Here is a 27,020-nt window from a genome sequence, read left to right on the forward strand (position 1 = left end):
GCCAATTCTGACACACGCCTGGCTGAAGCCAGGGCTAACAGCATCGTCACCTTCCATGTGAGATATTTTAAGTCCACAGTGGTGAGTGGTTCAAACCAATGTGACTTAAGGAACCTCAAAACAACATTGAGATCCCAAGGTGCCACTGGAGGCACAAAAGGAGGTTGTATATGCAGTACCCCTTTTACAAATGTCTGAACTTCAGGTACTGAAGCCAGTTCTTTCTGGAAGAAAATCGACAGGGCCGAAATTTGAACCTTAATGGACCCTAATTTTAGGCCCATAGATAGTCCTGTTTGCAGGAAATGGAGGAAACGACCCAGTTGAAATTCCTCTGTAGGGGCCTTCTTGGCCTCACACCACGCAACATATTTTCGCCAAATGCGGTGATAATGTTTTGCGGTTACATCCTTCCTGGCTTTGACCAGGGTAGGGATGACTTCATCTGGAATGCCTTTTTCCTTCAGGATCCGGCGTTCAACCGCCATGCCGTCAAACGCAGCCGCGGTAAGTCTTGGAACAGACAAGGCCCCTGTTGGAGCAGGTCCTTTCTTAGAGGTAGAGGCCACGGGTCTTCCGTGAGCATCTCTTGAAGTTCCGGGTACCAAGTCCTTCTTGGCCAATCCGGAACCACGAGTATCGTTCTTACTCCTCTCCTTCTTATGATTCTCAGTACTTTTGGTATGAGAGGCAGAGGAGGGAACACATACACTGACTGGTACACCCACGGTGTCACCAGAGCGTCCACCGCTATTGCCTGAGGGTCCCTTGACCTGGCGCAATATCTGTCTAGTTTTTTGTTTAGACGTGACGCCATCATGTCCACCTTTTGGTTTTTTCCAACGGTTTACAATCAGGTGGAAGACTTCTGGGTGAAGTCCCCACTCTCCCGGGTGAAGGTCGTGTCTGCTGAGGAAGTCTGCTTCCCAGTTGTCCACTCCCGGAATGAACACTGCTGACAGAGCTATCACATGATTTTCCGCCCAGCGAAGAATCCTTGCAGCTTCTGCCATTGCCCTCCTGCTTCTCGTGCCGCCCTGTCTGTTTACGTGGGCGACTGACGTGATGTTGTCCGATTGGATCAATACCGCCTGACCCTGAAGCAGGGGTTTCGCTTGACTTAGGGCATTGTAAATGGCCCTTAGTTCCAGAATGTTTATATGAAGAGATGTTTCCATGTTTGACCACAAGCCCTGGAAATTTTTTCCCTGTGTGACTGCCCCCCAGCCTCTCAGGCTGGCGTCCGTGGTCACCAGGACCCAATCCTGAATGCCAAATCTGCGGCCCTCTAGTAGATGAGCACTCTGCAGCCACCACAGAAGAGACACCCTTGTCCTTGTCGACCGGGTTATCCGCTGATGCATCTGAAGATGCGATCCGGACCATTTGTCCAGTAGATCCCACTGAAACGTTCTTGCATGGAATCGCTTCGTAAGAAGCCACCATTTTTCCCAGGACCCTCGTGCACTGATGCACTGACACCTGTCCTGGTTTTAGGAGGTTCCTGACTAGCTCGGATAACTCCCTGGCCTTCTCCTCCGGGAGAAACACCTTTTTCTGGACTGTGTCCAGAATCATTCCTAGGAACAGTAGACGTGTCGTTGGAATCAGCTGCGATTTTGGAATATTTAGGATCCACCCGTGCTGACGTAACACTACCTGAGATGGTGCTACTCCGACTTCTAACTGTTCCCTGGACCTTGCCCTTATCAGGAGATCGTCCAAGTAAGGGATAATTAAGATGCCTTTTCTTCGAAGAAGAATCATAATTTCGGCCATTACCTTGGTAAAGACCCGAGGTGCCGTGGACAACCCAAACGGCAGCGTCTGAAACTGATAATGACAGTTTTGTACTACAAACCTGAGGTACCCTTGGTGAGACGGGTAGATTGGGACGTGGAGATAAGCATCCTTGATGTCCAGAGACACCATATAGTCCCCTTCTTCCAGGTTTGCTATCACCGCTCTGAGTGATTCCATCTTGAATTTGAACCTCTATATGTAAGTGTTCAGGGATTTTAGATTTAAAATTGGTCTCACCGAGCCGTCCGGCTTCGGTACCACAAACAGCGTGGAATAATACCCCTTTCCCTGTTGTAGGAGGGGTACCTTGATTATCACCTGCTGGGAATACAGCTTGTGAATGGCTTCCAAAACTGCCTCCCTGTCGGAGGGAGACTTTGGTAGAGCAGACTTCAGGAACCGGCGAGGGGGAAACGCCTCGAATTCCAGTTTGTACCCCTGCGATACCACCTGTAGAATCCAGGGGTCCACTTGCGAGTGAGCCCACTGCGCGTTGAAATTCTTGAGACGGGCCCCCACCATGTCTGAGTCTGCTTGTAAAGCCCCAGCGTCATGCTGAAGACTTGGCAGAAGCAGGGGAGGGCTTCTGCTCCTGGGAAGCGGCTGCATGGTGCAGTCTTTTTCCCCTTCCTCTGCCCCGGGGCAGGAAGGAATGGCCTTTAGCTCGCTTGTACTTATGGGAACGAAAGGACTGAGTTTGAAAAGACGGTGTCTTTTTCTGCTGATGTGAAGTGACCTGGGGTAAAAAGGTGGATTTTCCAGCCGTTGCCGTGGCCACCAGGTCCGATAGACCAGCCCCAAATAACTCCTCCCCTTTATACGGCAATACTTCCATATGTCGTTTGGAATCCGCATCGCCTGACCACTGTCGCGTCCATAACGCTCTTCTGGCAGAAATGGACATAGCACTTACTCTTGATGCCAGGGTGCAAATATCCCTCTGTGCATCACGCATATATAGTAATGCATCCTTCAAATGCTCTATAGTTAACAGTATATTGTCCCTATCCAGGGTATCAATATTTTCAGTCAGGGAATCCGACCACGCGACGCCAGCACTGCACATCCAGGCTGAAGCGATTGCTGGTCGCAGTATAACACCAGTATGTGTGTATATACTTTTAAGAATATTTTACAGCCTTCTATCTGCTGGTTCTTTGAGGGTGGCCGTATCAGGAGACGGTAACGCTACTTGTTTAGATAAACGTGTGAGCGCCTTATCTACCCTAGGGGGTGTTTCCCAACGTGTCCTAACCTCTAACGGGAAAGGATATAGTGCCAATAATTTTTTAGAAATTAGCAGTTTTTTGTCGGGGGAAACCCACGCTTTATCACACACCTCATTTAACTCATCTGACTCAGGGAAAACTATTGGTAGTTTTTTCACACCCCACATAATACCCTTCTTTGTGGTACTTGTAGTGTCAGAAATGTTCAATGCTTCCTTCATTGCCGTGATCATGTAACGTGTGGCCCTACTGGACATTACGTTTGTCTCCTCACCGTCGACACTAGACTCAGTATCTGTGTCTGGGTCTGTGTCGACCCACTGAGGTAACTGGCGTTTTAGGGCCCCTGACTGTGTCTGAGACGCCTGGACAGGCACTAATTGATTTGCCGGCTGTCTCATGTCATCAACCGTTCTTTGCAAAGTGCTGACATTATCACTTAATTCTTTAAATACGATCATCCAGTCAGGTGTCGACTCCCTAGGGGGTGACATCACTAACCCAGGCAATTGCTCCGCCTCCACATCATTTTCCTCCTCATACATGTCGACACACACGTACCGACACACAGCACACACACCGGGAATGCTCTGATAGAGGACAGGACCCCACAAGCCCTTTGGAGAGACAGAGGGAGAGTCTGCCAGCACACACCAAGCGCTATATATATATACAGGGATAACCTTATATAAGTGTTATTCCCTTATAGCTGCTGTTTATATAGTTTTTAGCTGCCAATAGTGCCCCCCCTTCTCTTTTTTACCCTGATTCAGTAGCAAGTCTGCAGGGGAGAGTCAGGGAGCCGTCCTTCCAGCGGAGCTGTGAGGGAAAATGGCGCTTGTGTGCTGAGGAGATAGGCTCCGCCCCTTCACGACGTCCTTATCTCCCGCTTTTTCTGTAAAAAATGGCAGGGGTTAAAATACATCCATATAGCCCCAGAGCTATATGTGATGTATTCTTTAGCCAATCTAAGGTATATCATGTTATATTGCGTCTCAGGGCGCTCCCCCCCAGCGCCCTGCACCCTCAGTGACCGGAGTGTGAAGTGTGCTGAGAGCAATGGCGCACAGCTGCGGTGCTGTGCGCTACCTTAGTCTGAAGACAGGATCGTCTTCTGCCGCCGATTTCACCGGACCTCTTCGTTCTTCTGGCTCTGTAAGGGGGCCGGCGGCGCGGCTCCGGGACCCATCCAGGCTGAACCTGTGATCGTCCCTCTGGAGCTAATGTCCAGTAGCCTAAGAAACCCGATCCACTCTGCACGCAGGTGAGTCCGTTTCTTCTCCCCTTAGTCCCACGATGCAGTGAGCCTGTTGCCAGCAGGACTCACTGAAAATAAAAAACCTAAAATATACTTTTATTCTAAGCAGCTCAGGAGAGCCACCTAGCCTGCACCCTTCTCGTTCGGGCACAAAAATCTAACTGAGGCTTGGAGGAGGGTCATAGGGGGAGGAGCCAGTGCACACCACCTGATCCTAAAGCTTTTATTCTTGTGCCCTGTCTCCTGCGGAGCCGCTATTCCCCATGGTCCTTACGGAGTCCCAGCATCCACTAGGACGTCAGAGAAAAAAGTTTTAGTGTCTGCATGTGTGTGCTGGCTCCTCCCCTCTAATCCCCTCCTATCAGACGCCGTTTAGAAAAATGTGCCCGAGGAGCCAGGTGCACTTCTCTGGAGCTCCTGAGGGTTAATGGTTCATAATTTCAGGACACTGAGCTCCTGAGGTGCTGATCACACGTTAGTGTGTGTGCCCACGCCGGCAGCTAGCCGCCACCCTCTAACAGATGCCGAAGATCCAGGTGCAGTGAGTGTTACACCGGGATCCCGGTTAGCGGGTCCCCGGTGCAGTGTTGGCGGCAAGTCACGCGGCAGTCACGGGCCCAGAGCTGCAGTGCCCGCCGCGGACTAACTGGCTCTGGGCTACAAACCCCGCAGTGCTCACTGTCTTAAGGCTTTGTATGGACTGTATATGGATGTATGTTAACATTGCCAGTATAAAATCACTGTCAGGGACCACATGTCATTACAGGGGGTGGGACTTCCCGGAGTGGGAACATAGGCGGGAAGGCACCATTTCCTGCTGCTGCGGATCATCAGCCTGCATGAACGCTGCTCCTCCAGGGAACCACGCTGCTACAGACTGTAAACTGGTACCAGGGGGTCATAGAAGGGGGGAGCACACCAGCGGTAGCACCGCTGCACTCCTATCAGGTCATACACATACTTTCACACTTTGTGCTGCTGTGTTTCTGTGTGCTGGTGTCTGCTCTTCAGTGTCACTCCAGGGGCTCTCTATGGTCTGTGTGGAGGTCTTAGTCAGTGGGCTAAGCTGTATTACGGTTGTCTAAAATGTCTGTGGACATGGTTATGTGTACTGCTTGTAACTCAACCTCCTCTTCAGCGGGGTCACTCACGTGTGAACAATGTTCTTTATCACCACAGGGGGACAGTTCACAGGCACCTGACTGGCTAGATAGCTTCAAAAGCATGATTCAGAATGTAAATTCAGAATTGGTGGCTGCTAAAAGAGAGAGACAGGTGCTAAGACAATCTATTGATTGTGTGGCTAAGGCTGCAGATGCCAAGAAGGCTTATCAGCCCTCTCTAGTGGTATCCCATAAACGCTCACTGCCCCAGGTATTACAGTCAGATTCTGACTCTGATCAGCTGGATGTGGATGATGATGATATGGATGAGGACAGCTCTCAGTTCCCTGGAGTGGAGGCTCTCATCTTTGCTATTAGAGAGGTCCTCCACATACCAGATCAGGAGGCGGAACCATATGAGGAATTATATTTTAATGTTAGACCAAAGACCTTGGCAACTTTTCCTGTGTCTAAGGAATTAAACTCCCTGGCCAGGGAGACTTGGTTAAACCCTGATAAAAAATTTAAGATCCCTCAAAAGGTATTTAACTACTTTTTCCCTCCCTGCTGAGGACAGGAAGATATGGGAAAAACCCCAGTCAGTCGATACGACTGTCCAAACAATTAGTACTACCGGTACCAGGGGCTGTATCCCTGAAGGAGCAGGCTGACCGTAAAATTGAGACTACACTCAAGGCAATTTATACGGCAGCGGGAGCGGCACAGTTCCCCACAATAGTTTGTGGGTGGATTTCTTCAGGCGGTCGTCAGGTGGTCTGACACTGTTATTGAAGGTTTAGACTCTCTACCCTGGGATGAGGTCATTACTCTGCTGCAGCATATACAGGATGCTGCAAACTTTATGAGTGAAGCTATTAAGGAGTTGTGTAAGATAAATGGCCGCACTACTGCTATGGCTGTTATGGCGCGCAGGGCTCTGTGGTTACGTCAGTGGTCAGCTGACGCTGACTCCAAAAAGGGTGTAGAAATCTTCCCTTTACAGGTGATGTCTTGTTTGAAGATTATTTAAATAAATGGATCTCGCAGACTACGGCGAGTAAGTCTACCTATCTGCTGTCGGCTGCGCCGCCTGCTAGACGTTTTTACACCGGACCCTCCTTGCAGTCCTTTTGTGTGGCAAGGTTCAGAGGCAGTGGCTGAGAGGCCTCCACCACCTCCAGAGGATCACGGGGTAAGTCCAGTAAACCTACACCTGCCGTTTCCCTGGACCAGACCACCAGATCTCCTGTCGCTAAGCCTTCCACGTAACGGTTGGCCCCAGCGGAGAGGTGCCTTTCCAGTAGGTGCTCGCCTTCAACACTTCGCACACGTGTGGGAGGAGTCCTGCCGGGATCCTTGGGTGTGGGACCTCATTTCCCAAGGATACCGGCTGGAATTACAAACACTCGTTCCTCACAGGTTTTTCAAGTTGGGCTTAACAGCTTTACCCGCAGCAAGAGTTACCTTGCAAGAGGCTTTTCAAAAGCTTTTGCAGACAGGGGAGGTGGTGCCTGTACCTTCTCAGTTACTCAACCAGGGTTTTTACTCCAGTCTTTTTGTCGTACCCAAACCGGACTGTTCGGTGCGTCCCATCTTGAACTTGAAGTCTCTAAACCTGTATCTGCGGGTATTCAAATTCAAGATGGAATCCCTGCGGGCGGTGGTGTCCGCGCTGGTGGAGGGGGAGTTCATGGTATCTCTGGACGTCAAGGATGCTTACCTACACATTTCCATGTGGCCCCATCATCAGGCTTACCTCAGGTTCACCATATTGAACGACCATTTCCAGTTTCAGGCCTTACCCTTTAGATTATCCACAGCTCCGAGGGTTTTCAACAAGGTCATGGCGGAGATGATGCTGATGGGAATGCACATAGGGGGTAACTCAGAGTTGATCGCAGCAGCAAATTTGTTAGCAGTTGGGCAAAACCATGTGCACTGCAGGTGAAGCAGATACAACATGTGCAGAGAGAGTTAGATTTGGGTGGGGTGTGTCCAAACTTAAATCTAAATTGCAGTGTAAAAATAAAGCAGTCGGTACTTACCCTGCACAGAAACAATATAACCCACCCAAAAACTAACTCTTTCTGCACGTTATATCTGCCCCAACCCCCCCCCCTCCCCCCGCACTGCACATTGGGGGTCATTCCGAATTGATCGCTCGCTAGCAGTTTTTAGCAGCTGTGCAAACGCTAAGCCACCGCCCTCTGGGAGTGTATTTTAGCTTGGCAGAAGTGCGAACAAAAGGATTGCAGAGTGGCTTCAAAAATAATTTGTGCAGTTTCAGAGTAGATCCTAGCTTGCGATCACTTCAGACTGTTCAGATCCTGTTTTGACGTCACAAACACACCCTGCGTTCGCCCAGCCACGCCTGCGTTTTTCCTGGCACGCCTGCGTTTATTTGAACACTCCCTGATAACGGACAGTTGACACCCAGAAACGCTCCTTTCCTGTCAATCACTCTGCGGCTGGCATTGCGACAGAAAAGCGTCGCTAGACCTTGTGTAAAAATACATCGGCCATTGTGAAAGTACGTCGCGCGTGCACACTGCACCTCATACGCATGCGCAGAAGTGCCGCTTTTTCACTTAATCGCTGCGCTGCAAACATTTTTCACTAGCGATCAACTCTGAATGACCCCCATGGTTTTACCCATCTGCTAACAAAGTTGCTGCTACGATCAGGTCTGAATTAGACCCATAGTCCCCTACTTCTACGATCTCCTAGTAAAGGCTGTGTCCATGGAGCGTCTGGTGGACAGCATCTGACGACTCGACTACTGACGGATCATGGGTGGAGCCTAAATTTTCATAAGTCTCACCTGGAACTGACCCAACATCTTAAGTTTCTGGGAATGATACTGGATACTGTGTCTCAAAAGGTGTTTCTCCCGAGGGACAAAGCCTTGGCTATCGAGGCTATGGTTTGCAAGTCCTCGCGGTCCTCGCAAGGTACCCGTACATCTTTGCATCTGTTTACTGGGCAAGGTGGTGGCTCCTTACAAGGCAATCCAATACGGCAGATTTCCTGCCTGAACATTTCAGCTGGATCTGCTGGACAAATGGTCAGGGTCTCACCTTCACATGCATCAGGAAGTGACGTCCCCGCAAGCCCCGATTTCTCTCTTATGGTGGATACAGGTTCCTCACCTGGTGGAGGGCAGGAGTTTCAATACCCAACCGTGAATTTTACTGACAACGGATGCCAGCCTCCGTGGTTGGGGGGCTGTGACCCAAGGGGCCCAATTCCAGGGGATTTGGTCACGACAGGAATCTGCCTGACCAATAAACATCCTGGAGCTCAGGGCAGTTTGCAATGCTCTTCTGCAGGCTTCTCCTCTCCTGAAGGATCAGGTGATCCAGGTTCAGTCAGACAATGCCACGGTAGTGGCATGCATCAACCGGCAATGCGAGAGGTGTCGAAAATCCTCCTCTGAGCGGAAGCCAACGCAGGGGCCATCTCCGCAATATTCATTCCGAGAGTGGACAACTGGGAAGTGGACTTCCTCAGCAGGCACAACCTCCATCCGGGGGAATGGGGCCTACATCCCAAGGTGTTTCAACAGTTAATTCACTGGTGGGGCTGTCCACAGATAGAACTGATGGCTTCTCGACTCAACAGGAAGCTATGCCGTTACTGTTCCAGAACGAGGGATCCGCAGGCTGTGGCAGTGGACGCGTTGACGACACCGTGGATGTACCAGTTTGTGTACCTGTTCCCTCCGCTACCGCTAATCCCAAGGGTTCTCAAAAGACTAAGAAGGGAAAGCGTTCAGGCAATTCTAATTGCCCCAGATTGGTCTCGATGGGCGTGGTACTCTGACCTCCTGACGATGTCTCCGGAGGATCTCTGGCCTCTGACGCTCCAAGAAGATCATCTTCAGCAAGGTCCGTTCGTCTATCCAGACTTACAGCGGCTACATTTGATGGCTTGGAAGTTGAGAGGGAGATTCTAGCAAAGAAAGGTCTCCCTTCTCCGGTTATTTCCACCATGGTCCAGGCCAGGAAAATGATTACGTCAAAACATTATCATCTTATTTGGAAAAAGTATGTTTCCTGGTGTGAAAGTAGAAAGGTTTCTCCTGTGGAGTTTAAACTTGGTCGTTTTCTGCTTTTCCTACAAGCGGGAGTGGATATGGGCCTACGTCTAGGCTCCATTAAAGTCCAGATCTCTCCTCTCTCTATTTTCTTCCAGAAACAACTTGCCCTGTTACCAGAAGTGCAGACTGTCCTGAAGGGAGTTCTTCATATTCAATCACCCTTTGTTCCTCCCACGGCTCCGTGGGATCTCAATGTGGTTCTGTCCTTTCTCCAATCGGATTGGTTTGAACTCTTACATAGGGTGGAGTTGAAATTTCTCACCTGGAAGACGGTGATGTTATTGGCATTGGTGTCTGCCAGACGTGTCTCTGAATTATGGGCCTTATCCTGTAAAAGCCCTTACTTGATTTTTCACGAAGACCGAGCGGAACTCCGGACCCATTTTCAGTTTTTGCCTAAAGTGGTGTCTGCCTTTCATGTGAACCAGCCTATTGTGGTTCCAATGTTGTCTGATGCTTCTGTGGGCCCTGAGTCCTTGGATGTGGTCAGAGCTCTGAAGATGTATGTCAAAAGGACGGCACGTCATCGGAAATCTGACTCGCTGTTTGTCCTTTATGATGCCTCCAACATTGGTCGGCCAGCTTCTAAGCAATCTATTGATGACCATTCAACAGGCCTATACTTCAGCAGCTCTGCCCTTGCCGACGTCTATTCAGGCCCACTTGATGAGGTCGGTGGGGTCCTCCTGGGCTGGCTGCCCAGGGTGTATCGGCCCTACAATTGTGCCGAGCTGCAGCTTGGTCTGGTTCGAACACCCTTGTTAAATTCTATAGGTTGAATACCTTGGACAAGGATGACCTTCAGTCTGGTCAGGCGGTTTTGCAGGGGTCTCAGCACTCTCCTGCCCATTTGGGAACTTTTGGACTTCCCCAAGGTACTAAAGTACAAGACTCCAGTATCCACTAGCACGTAAGAGAAAATATAGGAATTTAATACCTACTGGTAATTCCTTTTCTCCTAGTCCGTAGTGGATACTGGGTGCCTGCCTCAGTGCTTCGTTCCTGCTTACCTGTGTAAGTTTTTGGTTGGACCGATGTTGCGGTCCTCTTCTGTTGTTGGGATAGCTGTGCTATTCTGGTTAGGTTGTTGTTGCTATCCTCTGTTCTGGTTAGCGCCCTCCTTTCGTTTATGGTTGTGTGTTGGCTTATTGTATCACCGCTGTTTAGTTCTTCTTTCAGATTATGTCCGTCTCCTCAGGCACAGTTTCCTAGACTGAGTCTGATAGGAGGGGCATAGTGGGGAGGAGCCAGCACACACTAAAAGTTTTTAAAGTGCCAGGCTCCAGTGGACCTGATCGATACCCCATGGTACTACAGTAACCACTACGGACCAGGAGAAAAGGAATTACCGGTAGGTATTAAATTCCTATTTTCTTTCCTCATTATTGCCTATGTGCTTCGCTTGATTGGCAGGTCAGGAGCGCACAGCCAATCAGGAGAGCGCTATGACATGGCGCTCCCTGATTTGCTGGTGGGTCCCCAAGTGACAGAAGTTATGAGGGGTCATGGAATTCGTGGAAAAAGGATCCATGTGTACACATGGATTCCCTTTCGTGCGGTGGACTGGGTTTTTCTTTAATAATATACTGTATATATATATATATATATATATATATATATATATATATATTTGTTTTACAAGTACCCTATGGATTCTACTGGACAAGTGGATGTGAATGGTGGCGTGAGATGTAGGTAAGCATGTGTAAGTGTGTATGTGTATATGTATGTGAGTGTGCATGGCTTATATTCAAGGGCAATCACCTTGTCCAAGAGCCTGCGCTATCTATATAAAGATACTGTATGGTGAACAACTTAGGCCATAAGAGTGTGCAAGCTGCAGTTAACGCTGATTTCTGTTTGTGCTTGAGAAGGCTCAAACAGATATCTGCTTTAAGTGCCCTGACCGTGGGTGCCGCAAACCTGTTAACCGACAGCACCGGGAACTTATCCCGCAAAGTAAATTACCGCATCTTATTGAATCTGGCCCTATGTATGAAAAAGCAGAACAAACAAGTACATGTAGGTCTCACCCACCCTTTCCTTTGACTTGACTGTGATCACAGCACTTCCAAACTTTGCTTTTTCCTGAAATTTTGAGTTAAGTTACTATAGGCTACATACTAAAGAAAATAATTCACTTGTACTAAATTGATTTTTTTAAACAATAGTTTTTACGAACAAGAATACAGAAAACCATATCCAAAATGCAGCCAAGTACAATAATGGACGTGACCAAAGTCCTTATAACAGAAGGAGAGTGATGAGTACATATATAAAAATGTATTCAACAAGGATACACATAAAAACAATTTAACAAAAAGAAAGGAAGAAAAGAGCAAAGAAAAAAGTAAATAAAAAAAGAAGTGAGGTAGGGGAGGGTACTTAATTGTTTTAAACTTACTTCAGGAGAAATCAGTATGTACTGTGCCTGGAGGGACATGGGAAAAAAAACGTTATGGCGAAATTCAAGTTCAAATGAAAGTGTAGGTAGTGGTATTTGAAAACTAGTCACTGGTTGTTTATTAACACTAAATATAATTGTCCCTTTTAATAATGTATACAGAATGGTTAGGGACAGGTTCCCTACCCAATCAAGCTTACAATCTAATTTTTCTGTGAAATGGAATATAAAGTAATATTTTCACAGGAAGCTGAAGCTAAACTTCGAAAGTCTGGATTAATTGCATTATTAATCGACAGGGTGGGATTAAGGGCCACATGGGCCTGGGGCGGAAAATGTTCAAGGACCTATACAGAGAAGGGGAGGAGCTGTGGCCAGTGCAGTGTGGGTGTGGCCAGTGCTGTGTGGGAGCATGTACACCCCCTTCACAATCCGTCACACTATCTTGATAAATATGTAAAAATAGAAAAATTGCATTATTTTGTGAGGAAAATAGATATGCAATTTTAATGCTTTGCAGCTGGAGGGGTGGTCTTCATCATGCTGCCAAGATGATGGGCCTATTTTTATGTGGTGGCCTGGATCTGTATTCACACCTACTTCATTGTTAACCACATTTGGAATAATTCGACAATAGATGTCAACCTGTCTCTGGTCATCTTTAAAACTACACTGAGGTGTCTCTACCATATGACCAGATCTTGTCCAGTATAGCCACCCAAATACAGCCTGTGTAGGCAGCTTTAGAGATTCCTGGGCAGCTGAAAACTTACGGAGGGCAGCCATTGCACTGCCATGGGTTAGTAGTAATTTACAAAGTGCAATCCAACATATAAAAACTTTTTCACAGATATATGTAAAGAAAGGACTTGCTGTATAAATACTGCATAATACTCTTACCCAATCGCCAGGACATGGTGAAAACCAGGACTTGCATCTTCCTGTTATTAAGCCTGTAGAAGTGGTATTTCCATTGTAGATGTAGACCTGGCCAGTCTGAGAGCCATACAGCAGTGGTGTAATGTCATCCCTCCTCATAGGTGAGCTCACAATCATTTCATCTGTAAGCCATTTTGTGAGAGATACTGTGTATTATAATCTGAAACCATTTCCATAAAACAGTTTTTTTTCCTGATACATATTATATTTGCCTAGTAATTGCCAGGGACGTGTACACATTTTCTTTACTGGAGTTACTTTTGTCTTAGACCCGTTTTATGAAAATGCCTCTATTTCTGATTAAATATAAAATAAAACCTCCATCATTTTAATTTGGTTCTATCACACAATTATATTGCTGGTGTCCTGTTTCTGTTGCTCTCTTCTGAGTTTTACTATTATTGAAATTCTATATTAGATTTTTTGGGTCAATTGTTATTCTCTGGTTTTGTTTCTAGTACTTTCTGAATTCTTTTTAATTATTATTTCTCTGACGTCCTAGTGGATGCTGGGAACTCCGTAAGGACCATGGGGAATAGCGGCTCCGCAGGAGACTGGGCACAAAAGTAAAGCTTTAGGACTACCTGGTGTGCACTGGCTCCTCCCCCTATGACCCTCCTCCAAGCCTCAGTTAGATTTTTGTGCCCGGCCGAGAAGGGTGCACACTAGGGGCTCTCCTGAGCTTCTTAGTGAAAGTTTAGTTTTAGGTTTTTTATTTTCAGTGAGACCTGCTGGCAACAGGCTCACTGCATCGAGGGACTAAGGGGAGAAGAAGCGAACCTGCCTGCTTGCAGCCAGCTTGGGCTTCTTAGGCTACTGGACACCATTAGCTCCAGAGGGACCGAACACAGGCCCAGCCTCGGAGTCCGGTCCCAGAGCCGCGCCGCCGGCCCCCTTACAGAGCCAGAAGCAAGAAGAGGTCCGGAAAAATCGGCGGCAGAAGACATCAGTCTTCAACAAGGTAGCGCACAGCACTGCAGCTGTGCGCCATTGCTCCTCAGGCACACTTCACACTCCGGTCACTGAGTGTGCAGGGCGCTAGGGGGGGGCGCCCTGAGCAGCAATGTAAAACACCTTGGCTGGCGAAAATACACCACATATAACCCCCAGGGCTATATGGATGTATTTTAACCCCTGCCAGAATTCACCAAAATGCGGGAGAAAAGGCCGCCGAGAAGGGGGCGGAGCCTATCTCCTCAGCACACGGGCGCCATTTTCCATCACAGCTCCGCTGGAAGGACGTCTCCCTGACTCTCCCCTGCAGTCCTGCACTACAGAAAAGGGTAAAAAAAGAGAGGGGGGGCACTAATTTGGCGCAGTTTTGATAATAACAGCAGCTATAAAGGGAAAAGCACGTTATATAGTGGTATTCCTGTCTATAGCGCTCTGGTGTGTGCTGGCATACTCTCCCTCTGTCTCCCCAAAGGGCTAGTGGGGTCCTGTCCTCTATCAGAGCATTCCCTGTGTGTGTGCGGTGTGTCGGTACGATTGTGTCGACATGTTTGAGGAGGAAAATGAGATGGAGGCGGAGCAATTGCCTATAATAGAGTTGTCACCCCCTAGGGAGTCGACACCTGAGTGGATGAGCTTATGGAAGGAATTGCGTGACAATGTCAGCTCTTTACGAAAGACAGTTGACGATATGAGACAGCCGGCTACTCAGCTTGTGCCTGTCCAGGGGTCTCAAACGCCATCAGGGGCTCTAAAACGCCCGTTACCTCAGATGGCAGACACGGATACTGACTCCAGTGTCGACGATGATGAGACAAATGTAACTTCCAGTAGGGCCACACGTTACATGATTGAGGCAATGAAAAATGTTTTGCATATTTCTGATAATACAAGTACCACTAAAAAGGGTATTATGTTTGGTGAGAAAAAACTGCCTGTAGTTTTTCCTGTATCCGAGGAATTAAATGAAGTGTGTGATGAGGCGTGGGTTTCCCCCGATAAAAAACTGATAATTCCTAAAAGGTTATTGGCATCATACCCTTTCCCGACAGAGGATAGGGCACGTTGGGAAACACCCCCTAGGGTGGATAAAGCGCTCACACGCTTGTCTAAACAGGTGGCACTACTCTCTCCTGATACGGCCGCCCTAAAGGAACCTGCCGACAGAAAGCAGGAGAATATCCTAAAATGTATATACACTCACACGGGTGTTATACTGCGACCGGCAATCGCCTCAGCCTGGATGTGCAGTGCTGGGGTTGGCGTGGTCGGATTCCCTGACTGAAAATATTGATACCCTAGATAGGGACAGTATATTACTGACTATAGAGCATTTAAAAGATGCATTTTTATATATGCGTGATGCGCAGAGGGATATTTGCCGACTGGCATCAAGAGTTAGCGCGCTGTCCATTTCTGCAAGAAGAGGGTTATGGACGCAGCAGTGGTCAGGTGATGCGGATTCCAAAAGGCACATGGAAGTATTGCCTTATAAGGGGAAGGAGTTATTTGGGGTAGGTCTATCAGACCTGGTAGCCACGGCAACTGCTGGAAAATCCACATTTTTACCCCAGGTAGCCTCTCAACATAAGAAGACGCCGTATTATCAGGCGCAGTCCTTTCGGCCCCATAAGGGCAAGCGGGCAAAAGGCTCCTCATTTCTGCCCCGTGGCAGAGGGAGAGGAAAAAGGCTGCAGCACACAGCCAGTTCCCAGGAACAGAAGCCCTCTCCCGCCTCCGCAAAGTCCTCAGCATGACGCTGGGGCTTTACAAGCGGACTCAGGCACGGTGGGGGCCCGTCTCAAGAAGTTCAGCGCGCAGTGGGCCCACTCGCAAGTGGACCCCTGGATCCTTCAGGTGGTATCTCAGGGGTACTGTCAGAGTCGGTTTAGTTTGTGTCCCCGGAGGGGGCGCTAGTGGGTCAGTGGAGGTAGGTGGAATGAAGTGAGGAGGCAGTATTGGGTTTCTGCGCATGTGCACAATGTAGATTTATTAATAACAGAAAGTCCAGATAATAATGCAGCAGAAAGTAAAACAAACGAATGCAATGGAAATGACAATGGTAACGGCAATGGTAATGGCAATGATATAATATGGTTTGAAACTGAAAGTCTATGGCAGAGTTTGTAATGCAGAAATGGAACCAGAGTAATTAAAACGTGGAGCCAGCAGAGGTGGAATAATGGTAGCAAACCTGGTAGCAATGCAGGAGACTGGATGGTAATGTTCACTGTGCTGTTGGAAGTGCACAATCAGCATGCAGGCTGAATCACAGGTGAGATGACGGAATGCACCTGGAGAGGGAGTCTCTACTGCTGTAGGCTGGAGCACACTGCAGGTGTAGAAGGTGTGAAGCCAGAAAGGTATTGCTGGTGCTGGTACTTGTAGTTCCACGGAAGTAACAGGTACAGAAGAATATCCAGGAACACGGAGGATCAGGAGAATATCCAGGAACACGGAGGAACAGGAGAACAGGTCCAGACACACGGGTCGCAGGAGTGACACAAAGTTCAGGACAACCTCTGACTCACCCTGCAGCTCCTGATATACCCCCTGACCGGCAGGTATTGGCTGGAGTGAGATGAGGAGGTGCGGCCAAGCTCCGGATTGGCTGCCGCACTTACACTGGGGAAAACTGTCATGGCGGCGCCCATGACGCGGCCCGGCTGGGACGCGGCGCGCCCACACGCCCGTTGACTCCAGGGGCGCTCCCAGGCCTGAGATGGTATCCACGAGCAGGGTGACAGGTGACAGCAACATGCAGTGACCCCGGACGGAGTCCGCTCCGGCGGACAGACATAACAGCGGTAAGTCGATTCCTGACAGTACCCCCTCCCTTATGGGTGGGCACCGAACACCCACGTGGCTTGGAAGGATGAGACCTGTGGAAAACACGGACCAACCTGGGAGCGTGGACATCAGCAGAGTTCACCCAACTCCTCTCCTCAGGACCATAGCCGGCCCAGTCGATGAGATATTGCAGACGACCATACCGGTGACGGGAGTCCAGGATCTTCTCTATCTCGAACTCTATGCCCCGCTGAGTTGGAATGCTGGGGCCAGCTGGAAGAGCTCTTTGGAAGCGATTTAGGACTAATGGTCTGAGGAGAGAGACATGGAAAGCATTAGGAATACGCAATGAAGAGGGTAACTTGAGCTTGTAAGCCACAGGATTTAGAACTCTTTCGATGGAGAAAGGACCAATGAAGCGTGGTGCAAACTTCATCGAAGGCACTTTAAGACGAAGATTCCGGGTTGACAGCCAGACTTTATCCCCAGGTTTCAAGCTGGGAACTGCACGTCTCTTGCGGTCGGCAAAGAATTTGTACCGGGCAGAAGCCTTTTTGAGTGAAGTATGAATCTTCCTCCAGATTGTTGAGAACTGACTGAGGACAGTAGTGGCAGCAGGAACATCGATGCTAGGAAGGTCTTGAAAATCAGGAACTCGTGGATGCTGCCCATAAACAGCGAAGAACGGAGTAGTTTCAGTAGCTGTGTGGTAGCGGAAATTGTGAGCGAATTCAGCCCACGGGAGCAAATCTACCCAGTCATCTTGGGAAGATGATATGTACAGTCTCAGGAAAGTTTCCAACTCCTGGTTTACCCTCTCTGTCTGCCCATTCATCTGAGGATGATACGCTGACGAGAACTTGAGATGGACCTGCATGGCAGAACAGAGAGCTCTCCAAAACCTTGCCACAAACTGAACTCCACGGTCAGATATTATTTCAGTGGGTAGTCCATGTAAACGGAAAATCTCCCGTAGGAAGATTTGAGCCAGTTTTGGAGCGGAAGGAAGTCCTTGGAGTGGAACAAAATGAGCCATTTTGGTAAATCTGTCGACCACTACCCAGATGGTATTGAATCCTTGGGAGGAGGGAAGGTCAGAGATGAAATCCATAGACAGATGTGACCAAGGACGGCTGGGAATGGATAATGGCTGTAACTGACCTGCTGGAGACTGACGAGGAGTTTTGTGCTGCACACATTTAGGGCAAGACGCCACAAAGTCTTTGATGTCGACTTTCATCTTCGGCCACCAGTATGTTTCAGAGAGAAATTTAAAAGTCTTTAGGACACCAGGATGCCCAGTAAATTTAGACTGATGAGCCCAAGACAACAACTTAGAACGGAGTTCAGGAGCAACAAAAGTCTTACCAGGAGGCGGAGCTGGAGAAACTTGTGAAGAAGCAAAAGCAACAGGATCCAGGATGGAGCGTGGTACTGGATCGGATATCTCGTCCTCAGATTCCATGGATCGAGACAAGGCATCTGCTTTGGTATTCTGAGAACCTGGGCGGAAATGGAGCTTGAAATTAAAACGGGAGAAGAACATAGCCCATCGGGACTGGCGAGGATTAAGGCACTGAGCTGCCTTCAAGTAGAGCAGGTTTTTATGATCCGTATAGATATTAAATGGAAACTTCGCCCCTTCCAGGAGATATCTCCATTCCTCAAGGGCCAGTTTAATCGCCAGAAGCTCTTGATCTCCGATGGAATAATTAACTTCTGCAGGAAGAAACTTACGGGAAAAGAATCCACAGGGATGAATCTTCCCGTCAGCTCCCATCTGAGAGAGAACAGCTCCCACTCCTACTGTGGAAGCATCCACCTCCAACTCGAATGGCTTATTAATATCGGGCTGTAACAAAACTGGAGCGGTAACAAAAGCCATCTTGATTTTTTGAAACGCAGCCAGGGCATCTTCTGACCAGTTGGAATGATCTGCCCCTTTCCGAGTTAAGCTAGTAATAGGAGCAATGAGAGTTGAAAAGCCTCGGATGAATTTCCTATAATAATTGGCAAAGCCCAGGAATCGTTGAATGGACTTGAGAGTGTTCGGAATGGACCAATTGGCAATAGCTTCCAATTTTGCCGGGTCCATCTGGAGATCCGATCCAGAAATTATATACCCCAGGAAGGGTATGGAGGTAACCTCAAAGGTACACTTAGATAATTTGCCGTAAAGACAATTCTCACGAAGACGTCGGAGGACTTCACGGACTTGGAGACGATGAGAAGGGAGGTCTTGAGAGAAGATGAGGATATCGTCCAGGTAAACAACGAGATACTTGTACAGAACGTCACGGAAAATTTCATTAACAAAGTGTTGAAACACTGCTGGAGCATTGCTCAACCCGAATGGCATTACCAGGTACTCGTAATGGCCATCCCGAGTATTGAAAGCTGTCTTCCATTCGTCACCGCTGCGGATTCTGATGAGATTATAGGCACCGCGGAGATCTAACTTGGTGAAGATGCGGGCTCCTTTAACTCTATCAAATAACTCGGTAATAAGAGGTAACGGGTAGCTGTTCTTAACGGTAATATCATTAAGTCCCCGGTAGTCAATACATGGACGTAGTCCTCCATCTTTCTTTTTAACAAAAAAGAAACCTGCCCCAGCAGGTGATGATGAGGGACGGATGAATCCTTTCTGTAGGTTTTCTTTGATGTATTCGCTCATTGCTTCGGTTTCAGGAACAGATAACGGGTAGGTGCGCCCCCTAGGTGGTTTTTTGCCAGGAATGAGGTCGATGGGGCAATCCCACTCTCTATGGGGCGGCAGGACATCAGCGGCCTTCTCGCTGAAGACGTCAGCGAAATCTTGATAGGCCATAGGAAGAGTAGACTGGGTCTTGATTTCAGAAGTCTTGACAGGAACAACTTGGGCTAAACAGGACTGACGGCAATGTGAACCCCAAGCAGTTAGTTGTAAGGTAGCCCAATCAATCTGTGGGTTATGTAGCTGGAGCCAGGGCATACCTAACACAATCTCCTGAGTTGCCTGAGGAATAACTAGAAATTTTATTAACTCAGAATGCAGGAACCCAACCCCCAGTATCACTGGCCGGGTTTGTTGAGTGATATACCCCTTAGAAATACGACTACCATCAACTGCCGTGATGTAGACTGGATATGGAAGTTCATAGACCGGCAGATGAAACTTGTCTACCGCAGCTTGAGTGATGAAATTCCCCGCTGCACCACAGTCTACCAACGCAGTTGCAGATTGGAGTCCAGCCGCCGTCTCTAAGGTCACAGGAAGAATTAAATCTTGGGTTGAAGGAGCTTGCTTGAAAGATCCCAACTTGACTCCTCCCCTACAAGTCAGGATCTGGCGTTTCCCGAACGCACTGGACAAGAATTTATTTGGTGACCTACTGCCGCACAATAAAGACACAGTCTCTCACGAAGTCTCCTTGACCGCTCCTCAGAGGTTAAGCGGGACCTATTAATTTGCATAGGCTCGTCAGAAGGTGGAGGCTGAAACTGTACAGGAGGTACCATTCTTGGTTTGCGACACTCAGCACGAGCACGCTCACTATTGCGTTCGCGGATGCGAGAGTCCAACTTGATACATAGGGAGATTAATTCTGGTAATTGCACAGGAATATCACGGGTTGCCAGTTCATCTTTTATCCGTTCCGAGAGTCCATGCCAGAAGGCTGCTACCAAGGCTTGGTTATTCCACTGAACCTCTGCGGCTAACGTCTGGAACTGGATGACGTATTGGCCCATACTGCGATTCCCTTGACGGAGCTGGAGAAGATCTGCGGAGGCTGATGTTGCACGACCCGGTTCATCAAAGATGCGTCTGAAGATGGAAACAAACTCGGCATAGTTGTTCATCAACGGGTCGGCACGTTCCCACAGAGGAGACACCCAACTCAGGGCTGATCCGGAGAGCAGTGAAATAATATAAGCAACCTTGGATCTTGGCGTGGGAAAATTATGAGGCAAAAGTTCAAACTGGACTTCACACTGGTTGAGGAACCCACGGCATAACTTCGGACTGCCATCATACCTGCTAGGCACAGGCAGGTGCAAACGAGATACAGGAGCAGATGCAGCCGGAGAAGAAGAACCCCCTACACTTGCATGTGCAGGGGTAACAGGAACTGGAGGTGCAGGCGCACTTAGCAGAGATTGTTGTAACGTATCAATCCTGGAGGACATCCCTTGCAGAAACTGGAATATCTGCTGCTGCACAGCCTCTTGTCCATCCAAACGGGAGACCAGGTTTTGTAAGGCCCCTGACCCCACACTCTGACCACCGTCCGAGTCCATCGGTCCTGAACTTACTGTCAGAGTCGGTTTAGTTTGTGTCCCCGGAGGGGGCGCTAGTGGGTCAGTGGAGGTAGGTGGAATGAAGTGAGGAGGCAGTATTGGGTTTCTGCGCATGTGCACAATGTAGATTTATTAATAACAGAAAGTCCAGATAATAATGCAGCAGAAAGTAAAACAAACGAATGCAATGGAAATGACAATGGTAACGGCAATGGTAATGGCAATGATATAATATGGTTTGAAACTGAAAGTCTATGGCAGAGTTTGTAATGCAGAAATGGAACCAGAGTAATTAAAACGTGGAGCCAGCAGAGGTGGAATAATGGTAGCAAACCTGGTAGCAATGCAGGAGACTGGATGGTAATGTTCACTGTGCTGTTGGAAGTGCACAATCAGCATGCAGGCTGAATCACAGGTGAGATGACGGAATGCACCTGGAGAGGGAGTCTCTACTGCTGTAGGCTGGAGCACACTGCAGGTGTAGAAGGTGTGAAGCCAGAAAGGTATTGCTGGTGCTGGTACTTGTAGTTCCACGGAAGTAACAGGTACAGAAGAATATCCAGGAACACGGAGGATCAGGAGAATATCCAGGAACACGGAGGAACAGGAGAACAGGTCCAGACACACGGGTCGCAGGAGTGACACAAAGTTCAGGACAACCTCTGACTCACCCTGCAGCTCCTGATATACCCCCTGACCGGCAGGTATTGGCTGGAGTGAGACGAGGAGGTGCGGCCAAGCTCCGGATTGGCTGCCGCACTTACACTGGGGAAAACTGTCATGGCGGCGCCCATGACGCGGCCCGGCTGGGACGCGGCGCGCCCACACGCCCGTTGACTCCAGGGGCGCTCCCAGGCCTGAGATGGTATCCACGAGCAGGGTGACAGGTGACAGCAACATGCAGTGACCCCGGACGGAGTCCGCTCCGGCGGACAGACATAACAGCGGTAAGTCGATTCCTGACAGTACCCCCTCCCTTATGGGTGGGCACCGAACACCCACGTGGCTTGGAAGGATGAGACCTGTGGAAAACACGGACCAACCTGGGAGCGTGGACATCAGCAGAGTTCACCCAACTCCTCTCCTCAGGACCATAGCCGGCCCAGTCGATGAGATATTGCAGACGACCATACCGGTGACGGGAGTCCAGGATCTTCTCTATCTCGAACTCTATGCCCCGCTGAGTTGGAATGCTGGGGCCAGCTGGAAGAGCTCTTTGGAAGCGATTTAGGACTAATGGTCTGAGGAGAGAGACATGGAAAGCATTAGGAATACGCAATGAAGAGGGTAACTTGAGCTTGTAAGCCACAGGATTTAGAACTCTTTCGATGGAGAAAGGACCAATGAAGCGTGGTGCAAACTTCATCGAAGGCACTTTAAGACGAAGATTCCGGGTTGACAGCCAGACTTTATCCCCAGGTTTCAAGCTGGGAACTGCACGTCTCTTGCGGTCGGCAAAGAATTTGTACCGGGCAGAAGCCTTTTTGAGTGAAGTATGAATCTTCCTCCAGATTGTTGAGAACTGACTGAGGACAGTAGTGGCAGCAGGAACATCGATGCTAGGAAGGTCTTGAAAATCAGGAACTCGTGGATGCTGCCCATAAACAGCGAAGAACGGAGTAGTTTCAGTAGCTGTGTGGTAGCGGAAATTGTGAGCGAATTCAGCCCACGGGAGCAAATCTACCCAGTCATCTTGGGAAGATGATATGTACAGTCTCAGGAAAGTTTCCAACTCCTGGTTTACCCTCTCTGTCTGCCCATTCGTCTGAGGATGATACGCTGACGAGAACTTGAGATGGACCTGCATGGCAGAACAGAGAGCTCTCCAAAACCTTGCCACAAACTGAACTCCACGGTCAGATATTATTTCAGTGGGTAGTCCATGTAAACGGAAAATCTCCCGTAGGAAGATTTGAGCCAGTTTTGGAGCGGAAGGAAGTCCTTGGAGTGGAACAAAATGAGCCATTTTGGTAAATCTGTCGACCACTACCCAGATGGTATTGAATCCTTGGGAGGAGGGAAGGTCAGAGATGAAATCCATAGACAGATGTGACCAAGGACGGCTGGGAATGGATAATGGCTGTAACTGACCTGCTGGAGACTGACGAGGAGTTTTGTGCTGCACACATTTAGGGCAAGACGCCACAAAGTCTTTGATGTCGACTTTCATCTTCGGCCACCAGTATGTTTCAGAGAGAAATTTAAAAGTCTTTAGGACACCAGGATGCCCAGTAAATTTAGACTGATGAGCCCAAGACAACAACTTAGAACGGAGTTCAGGAGCAACAAAAGTCTTACCAGGAGGCGGAGCTGGAGAAACTTGTGAAGAAGCAAAAGCAACAGGATCCAGGATGGAGCGTGGTACTGGATCGGATATCTCGTCCTCAGATTCCATGGATCGAGACAAGGCATCTGCTTTGGTATTCTGAGAACCTGGGCGGAAATGGAGCTTGAAATTAAAACGGGAGAAGAACATAGCCCATCGGGACTGGCGAGGATTAAGGCACTGAGCTGCCTTCAAGTAGAGCAGGTTTTTATGATCCGTATAGATATTAAATGGAAACTTCGCCCCTTCCAGGAGATATCTCCATTCCTCAAGGGCCAGTTTAATCGCCAGAAGCTCTTGATCTCCGATGGAATAATTAACTTCTGCAGGAAGAAACTTACGGGAAAAGAATCCACAGGGATGAATCTTCCCGTCAGCTCCCATCTGAGAGAGAACAGCTCCCACTCCTACTGTGGAAGCATCCACCTCCAACTCGAATGGCTTATTAATATCGGGCTGTAACAAAACTGGAGCGGTAAGAAAAGCCATCTTGATTTTTTGAAACGCAGCCAGGGCATCTTCTGACCAGTTGGAATGATCTGCCCCTTTCCGAGTTAAGCTAGTAATAGGAGCAATGAGAGTTGAAAAGCCTCGGATGAATTTCCTATAATAATTGGCAAAGCCCAGAAATCGTTGAATGGACTTGAGAGTGTTCGGAATGGACCAATTGGCAATAGCTTCCAATTTTGCCGGGTCCATCTGGAGATCCGATCCAGAAATTATATACCCCAGGAAGGGTATGGAGGTAACCTCAAAGGTACACTTAGATAATTTGCCGTAAAGACAATTCTCACGAAGACGTCGGAGGACTTCACGGACTTGGAGACGATGAGAAGGGAGGTCTTGAGAGAAGATGAGGATATCGTCCAGGTAAACAACGAGATACTTGTACAGAACGTCACGGAAAATTTCATTAACAAAGTGTTGAAACACTGCTGGAGCATTGCTCAACCCGAATGGCATTACCAGGTACTCGTAATGGCCATCCCGAGTATTGAAAGCTGTCTTCCATTCGTCACCGCTGCGGATTCTGATGAGATTATAGGCACCGCGGAGATCTAACTTGGTGAAGATGCGGGCTCCTTTAACTCTATCAAATAACTCGGTAATAAGAGGTAACGGGTAGCTGTTCTTAACGGTAATATCATTAAGTCCCCGGTAGTCAATACATGGACGTAGTCCTCCATCTTTCTTTTTAACAAAAAAGAAACCTGCCCCAGCAGGTGATGATGAGGGACGGATGAATCCTTTCTGTAGGTTTTCTTTGATGTATTCGCTCATTGCTTCGGTTTCAGGAACAGATAACGGGTAGGTGCGCCCCCTAGGTGGTTTTTTGCCAGGAATGAGGTCGATGGGGCAATCCCACTCTCTCTGGGGCGGCAGGACATCAGCGGCCTTCTCGCTGAAGACGTCAGCGAAATCTTGATAGGCCATAGGAAGAGTAGACTGGGTCTTGATTTCAGAAGTCTTGACAGGAACAACTTGGGCTAAACAGGACTGACGGCAATGTGAACCCCAAGCAGTTAGTTGTAAGGTAGCCCAATCAATCTGTGGGTTATGTAGCTGGAGCCAGGGCATACCTAACACAATCTCCTGAGTTGCCTGAGGAATAACTAGAAATTTTATTAACTCAGAATGCAGGAACCCAACCCCCAGTATCACTGGCCGGGTTTGTTGAGTGATATACCCCTTAGAAATACGACTACCATCAACTGCCGTGATGTAGACTGGATATGGAAGTTCATAGACCGGCAGATGAAACTTGTCTACCGCAGCTTGAGTGATGAAATTCCCCGCTGCACCACAGTCTACCAACGCAGTTGCAGATTGGAGTCCAGCCGCCGTCTCTAAGGTCACAGGAAGAATTAAATCTTGGGTTGAAGGAGCTTGCTTGAAAGATCCCAACTTGACTCCTCCCCTACAAGTCAGGATCTGGCGTTTCCCGAACGCACTGGACAAGAATTTATTTGGTGACCTACTGCCGCACAATAAAGACACAGTCTCTCACGAAGTCTCCTTGACCGCTCCTCAGAGGTTAAGCGGGACCTATTAATTTGCATAGGCTCGTCAGAAGGTGGAGGCTGAAACTGTACAGGAGGTACCATTCTTGGTTTGCGACACTCAGCACGAGCACGCTCACTATTGCGTTCGCGGATGCGAGAGTCCAACTTGATACATAGGGAGATTAATTCTGGTAATTGCACAGGAATATCACGGGTTGCCAGTTCATCTTTTATCCGTTCCGAGAGTCCATGCCAGAAGGCTGCTACCAAGGCTTGGTTATTCCACTGAACCTCTGCGGCTAACGTCTGGAACTGGATGACGTATTGGCCCATACTGCGAGTCCCTTGACGGAGCTGGAGAAGATCTGCGGAGGCTGATGTTGCACGACCCGGTTCATCAAAGATGCGTCTGAAGATGGAAACAAACTCGGCATAGTTGTTCATCAACGGGTCGGCACGTTCCCACAGAGGAGACACCCAACTCAGGGCTGATCCGGAGAGCAGTGAAATAATATAAGCAACCTTGGATCTTGGCGTGGGAAAATTATGAGGTAAAAGTTCAAACTGGACTTCACACTGGTTGAGGAACCCACGGCATAACTTCGGACTGCCATCATACCTGCTAGGCACAGGCAGGTGCAAACGAGATACAGGAGCAGATGCAGCCGGAGAAGAAGAACCCCCTACACTTGCATGTGCAGGGGTAACAGGAACTGGAGGTGCAGGCGCACTTAGCAGAGATTGTTGTAACGTATCAATCCTGGAGGACATCCCTTGCAGAAACTGGAATATCTGCTGCTGCACAGCCTCTTGTCCATCCAAACGGGAGACCAGGTTTTGTAAGGCCCCTGACCCCACACTCTGACCACCGTCCGAGTCCATCGGTCCTGAACTTACTGTCAGAGTCGGTTTAGTTTGTGTCCCCGGAGGGGGCGCTAGTGGGTCAGTGGAGGTAGGTGGAATGAAGTGAGGAGGCAGTATTGGGTTTCTGCGCATGTGCACAATGTAGATTTATTAATAACAGAAAGTCCAGATAATAATGCAGCAGAAAGTAAAACAAACGAATGCAATGGAAATGACAATGGTAACGGCAATGGTAATGGCAATGATATAATATGGTTTGAAACTGAAAGTCTATGGCAGAGTTTGTAATGCAGAAATGGAACCAGAGTAATTAAAACGTGGAGCCAGCAGAGGTGGAATAATGGTAGCAAACCTGGTAGCAATGCAGGAGACTGGATGGTAATGTTCACTGTGCTGTTGGAAGTGCACAATCAGCATGCAGGCTGAATCACAGGTGAGATGACGGAATGCACCTGGAGAGGGAGTCTCTACTGCTGTAGGCTGGAGCACACTGCAGGTGTAGAAGGTGTGAAGCCAGAAAGGTATTGCTGGTGCTGGTACTTGTAGTTCCACGGAAGTAACAGGTACAGAAGAATATCCAGGAACACGGAGGATCAGGAGAATATCCAGGAACAGGAGAACAGGTCCAGACACACGGGTCGCAGGAGTGACACAAAGTTCAGGACAACCTCTGACTCACCCTGCAGCTCCTGATATACCCCCTGACCGGCAGGTATTGGCTGGAGTGAGACGAGGAGGTGCGGCCAAGCTCCGGATTGGCTGCCGCACTTACACTGGGGAAAACTGTCATGGCGGCGCCCATGACGCGGCCCGGCTGGGACGCGGCGCGCCCACACGCCCGTTGACTCCAGGGGCGCTCCCAGGCCTGAGATGGTATCCACGAGCAGGGTGACAGGTGACAGCAACATGCAGTGACCCCGGACGGAGTCCGCTCCGGCGGACAGACATAACAGCGGTAAGTCGATTCCTG

General features: G+C 48.8%; 2 protein-coding genes across 7 annotated transcripts in view; one reads left to right on the forward strand and one right to left on the reverse strand.

Annotated features, from left to right (window-relative positions):
* Positions 1-27,020, forward strand: part of MRS2 (magnesium transporter MRS2) — a 287,514-nt gene that overhangs the window by 67,216 nt on the left and 193,278 nt on the right. The gene's annotated exons all lie outside the window — the stretch shown is intronic.
* The window catches only part of GPLD1 (glycosylphosphatidylinositol specific phospholipase D1), a 164,091-nt gene that overhangs the window by 2,727 nt on the left and 134,344 nt on the right, over positions 1-27,020 (reverse strand). For 2 of the 4 annotated variants that reach the window (XM_063923252.1, XM_063923255.1), the window contains 3 exons: positions 12,797-12,957; positions 11,897-11,923; positions 11,530-11,580 (listed from right to left, as the gene is read on the reverse strand). In XM_063923252.1, the coding sequence (XP_063779322.1) occupies positions 11,530-11,580; positions 11,897-11,923; positions 12,797-12,957 (239 nt within the window). The remainder of the gene's footprint in view (positions 1-11,529; positions 11,581-11,896; positions 11,924-12,796; positions 12,958-27,020) is intronic. The other 2 variants (XM_063923253.1, XM_063923254.1) reach the window with 2 other exon arrangements.

The sequence above is a fragment of the Pseudophryne corroboree genome, chromosome 5 (genome assembly GCF_028390025.1).
Source record: "Pseudophryne corroboree isolate aPseCor3 chromosome 5, aPseCor3.hap2, whole genome shotgun sequence".
In the NCBI taxonomy this organism is placed as follows: Eukaryota; Metazoa; Chordata; class Amphibia; order Anura; family Myobatrachidae; genus Pseudophryne; species Pseudophryne corroboree.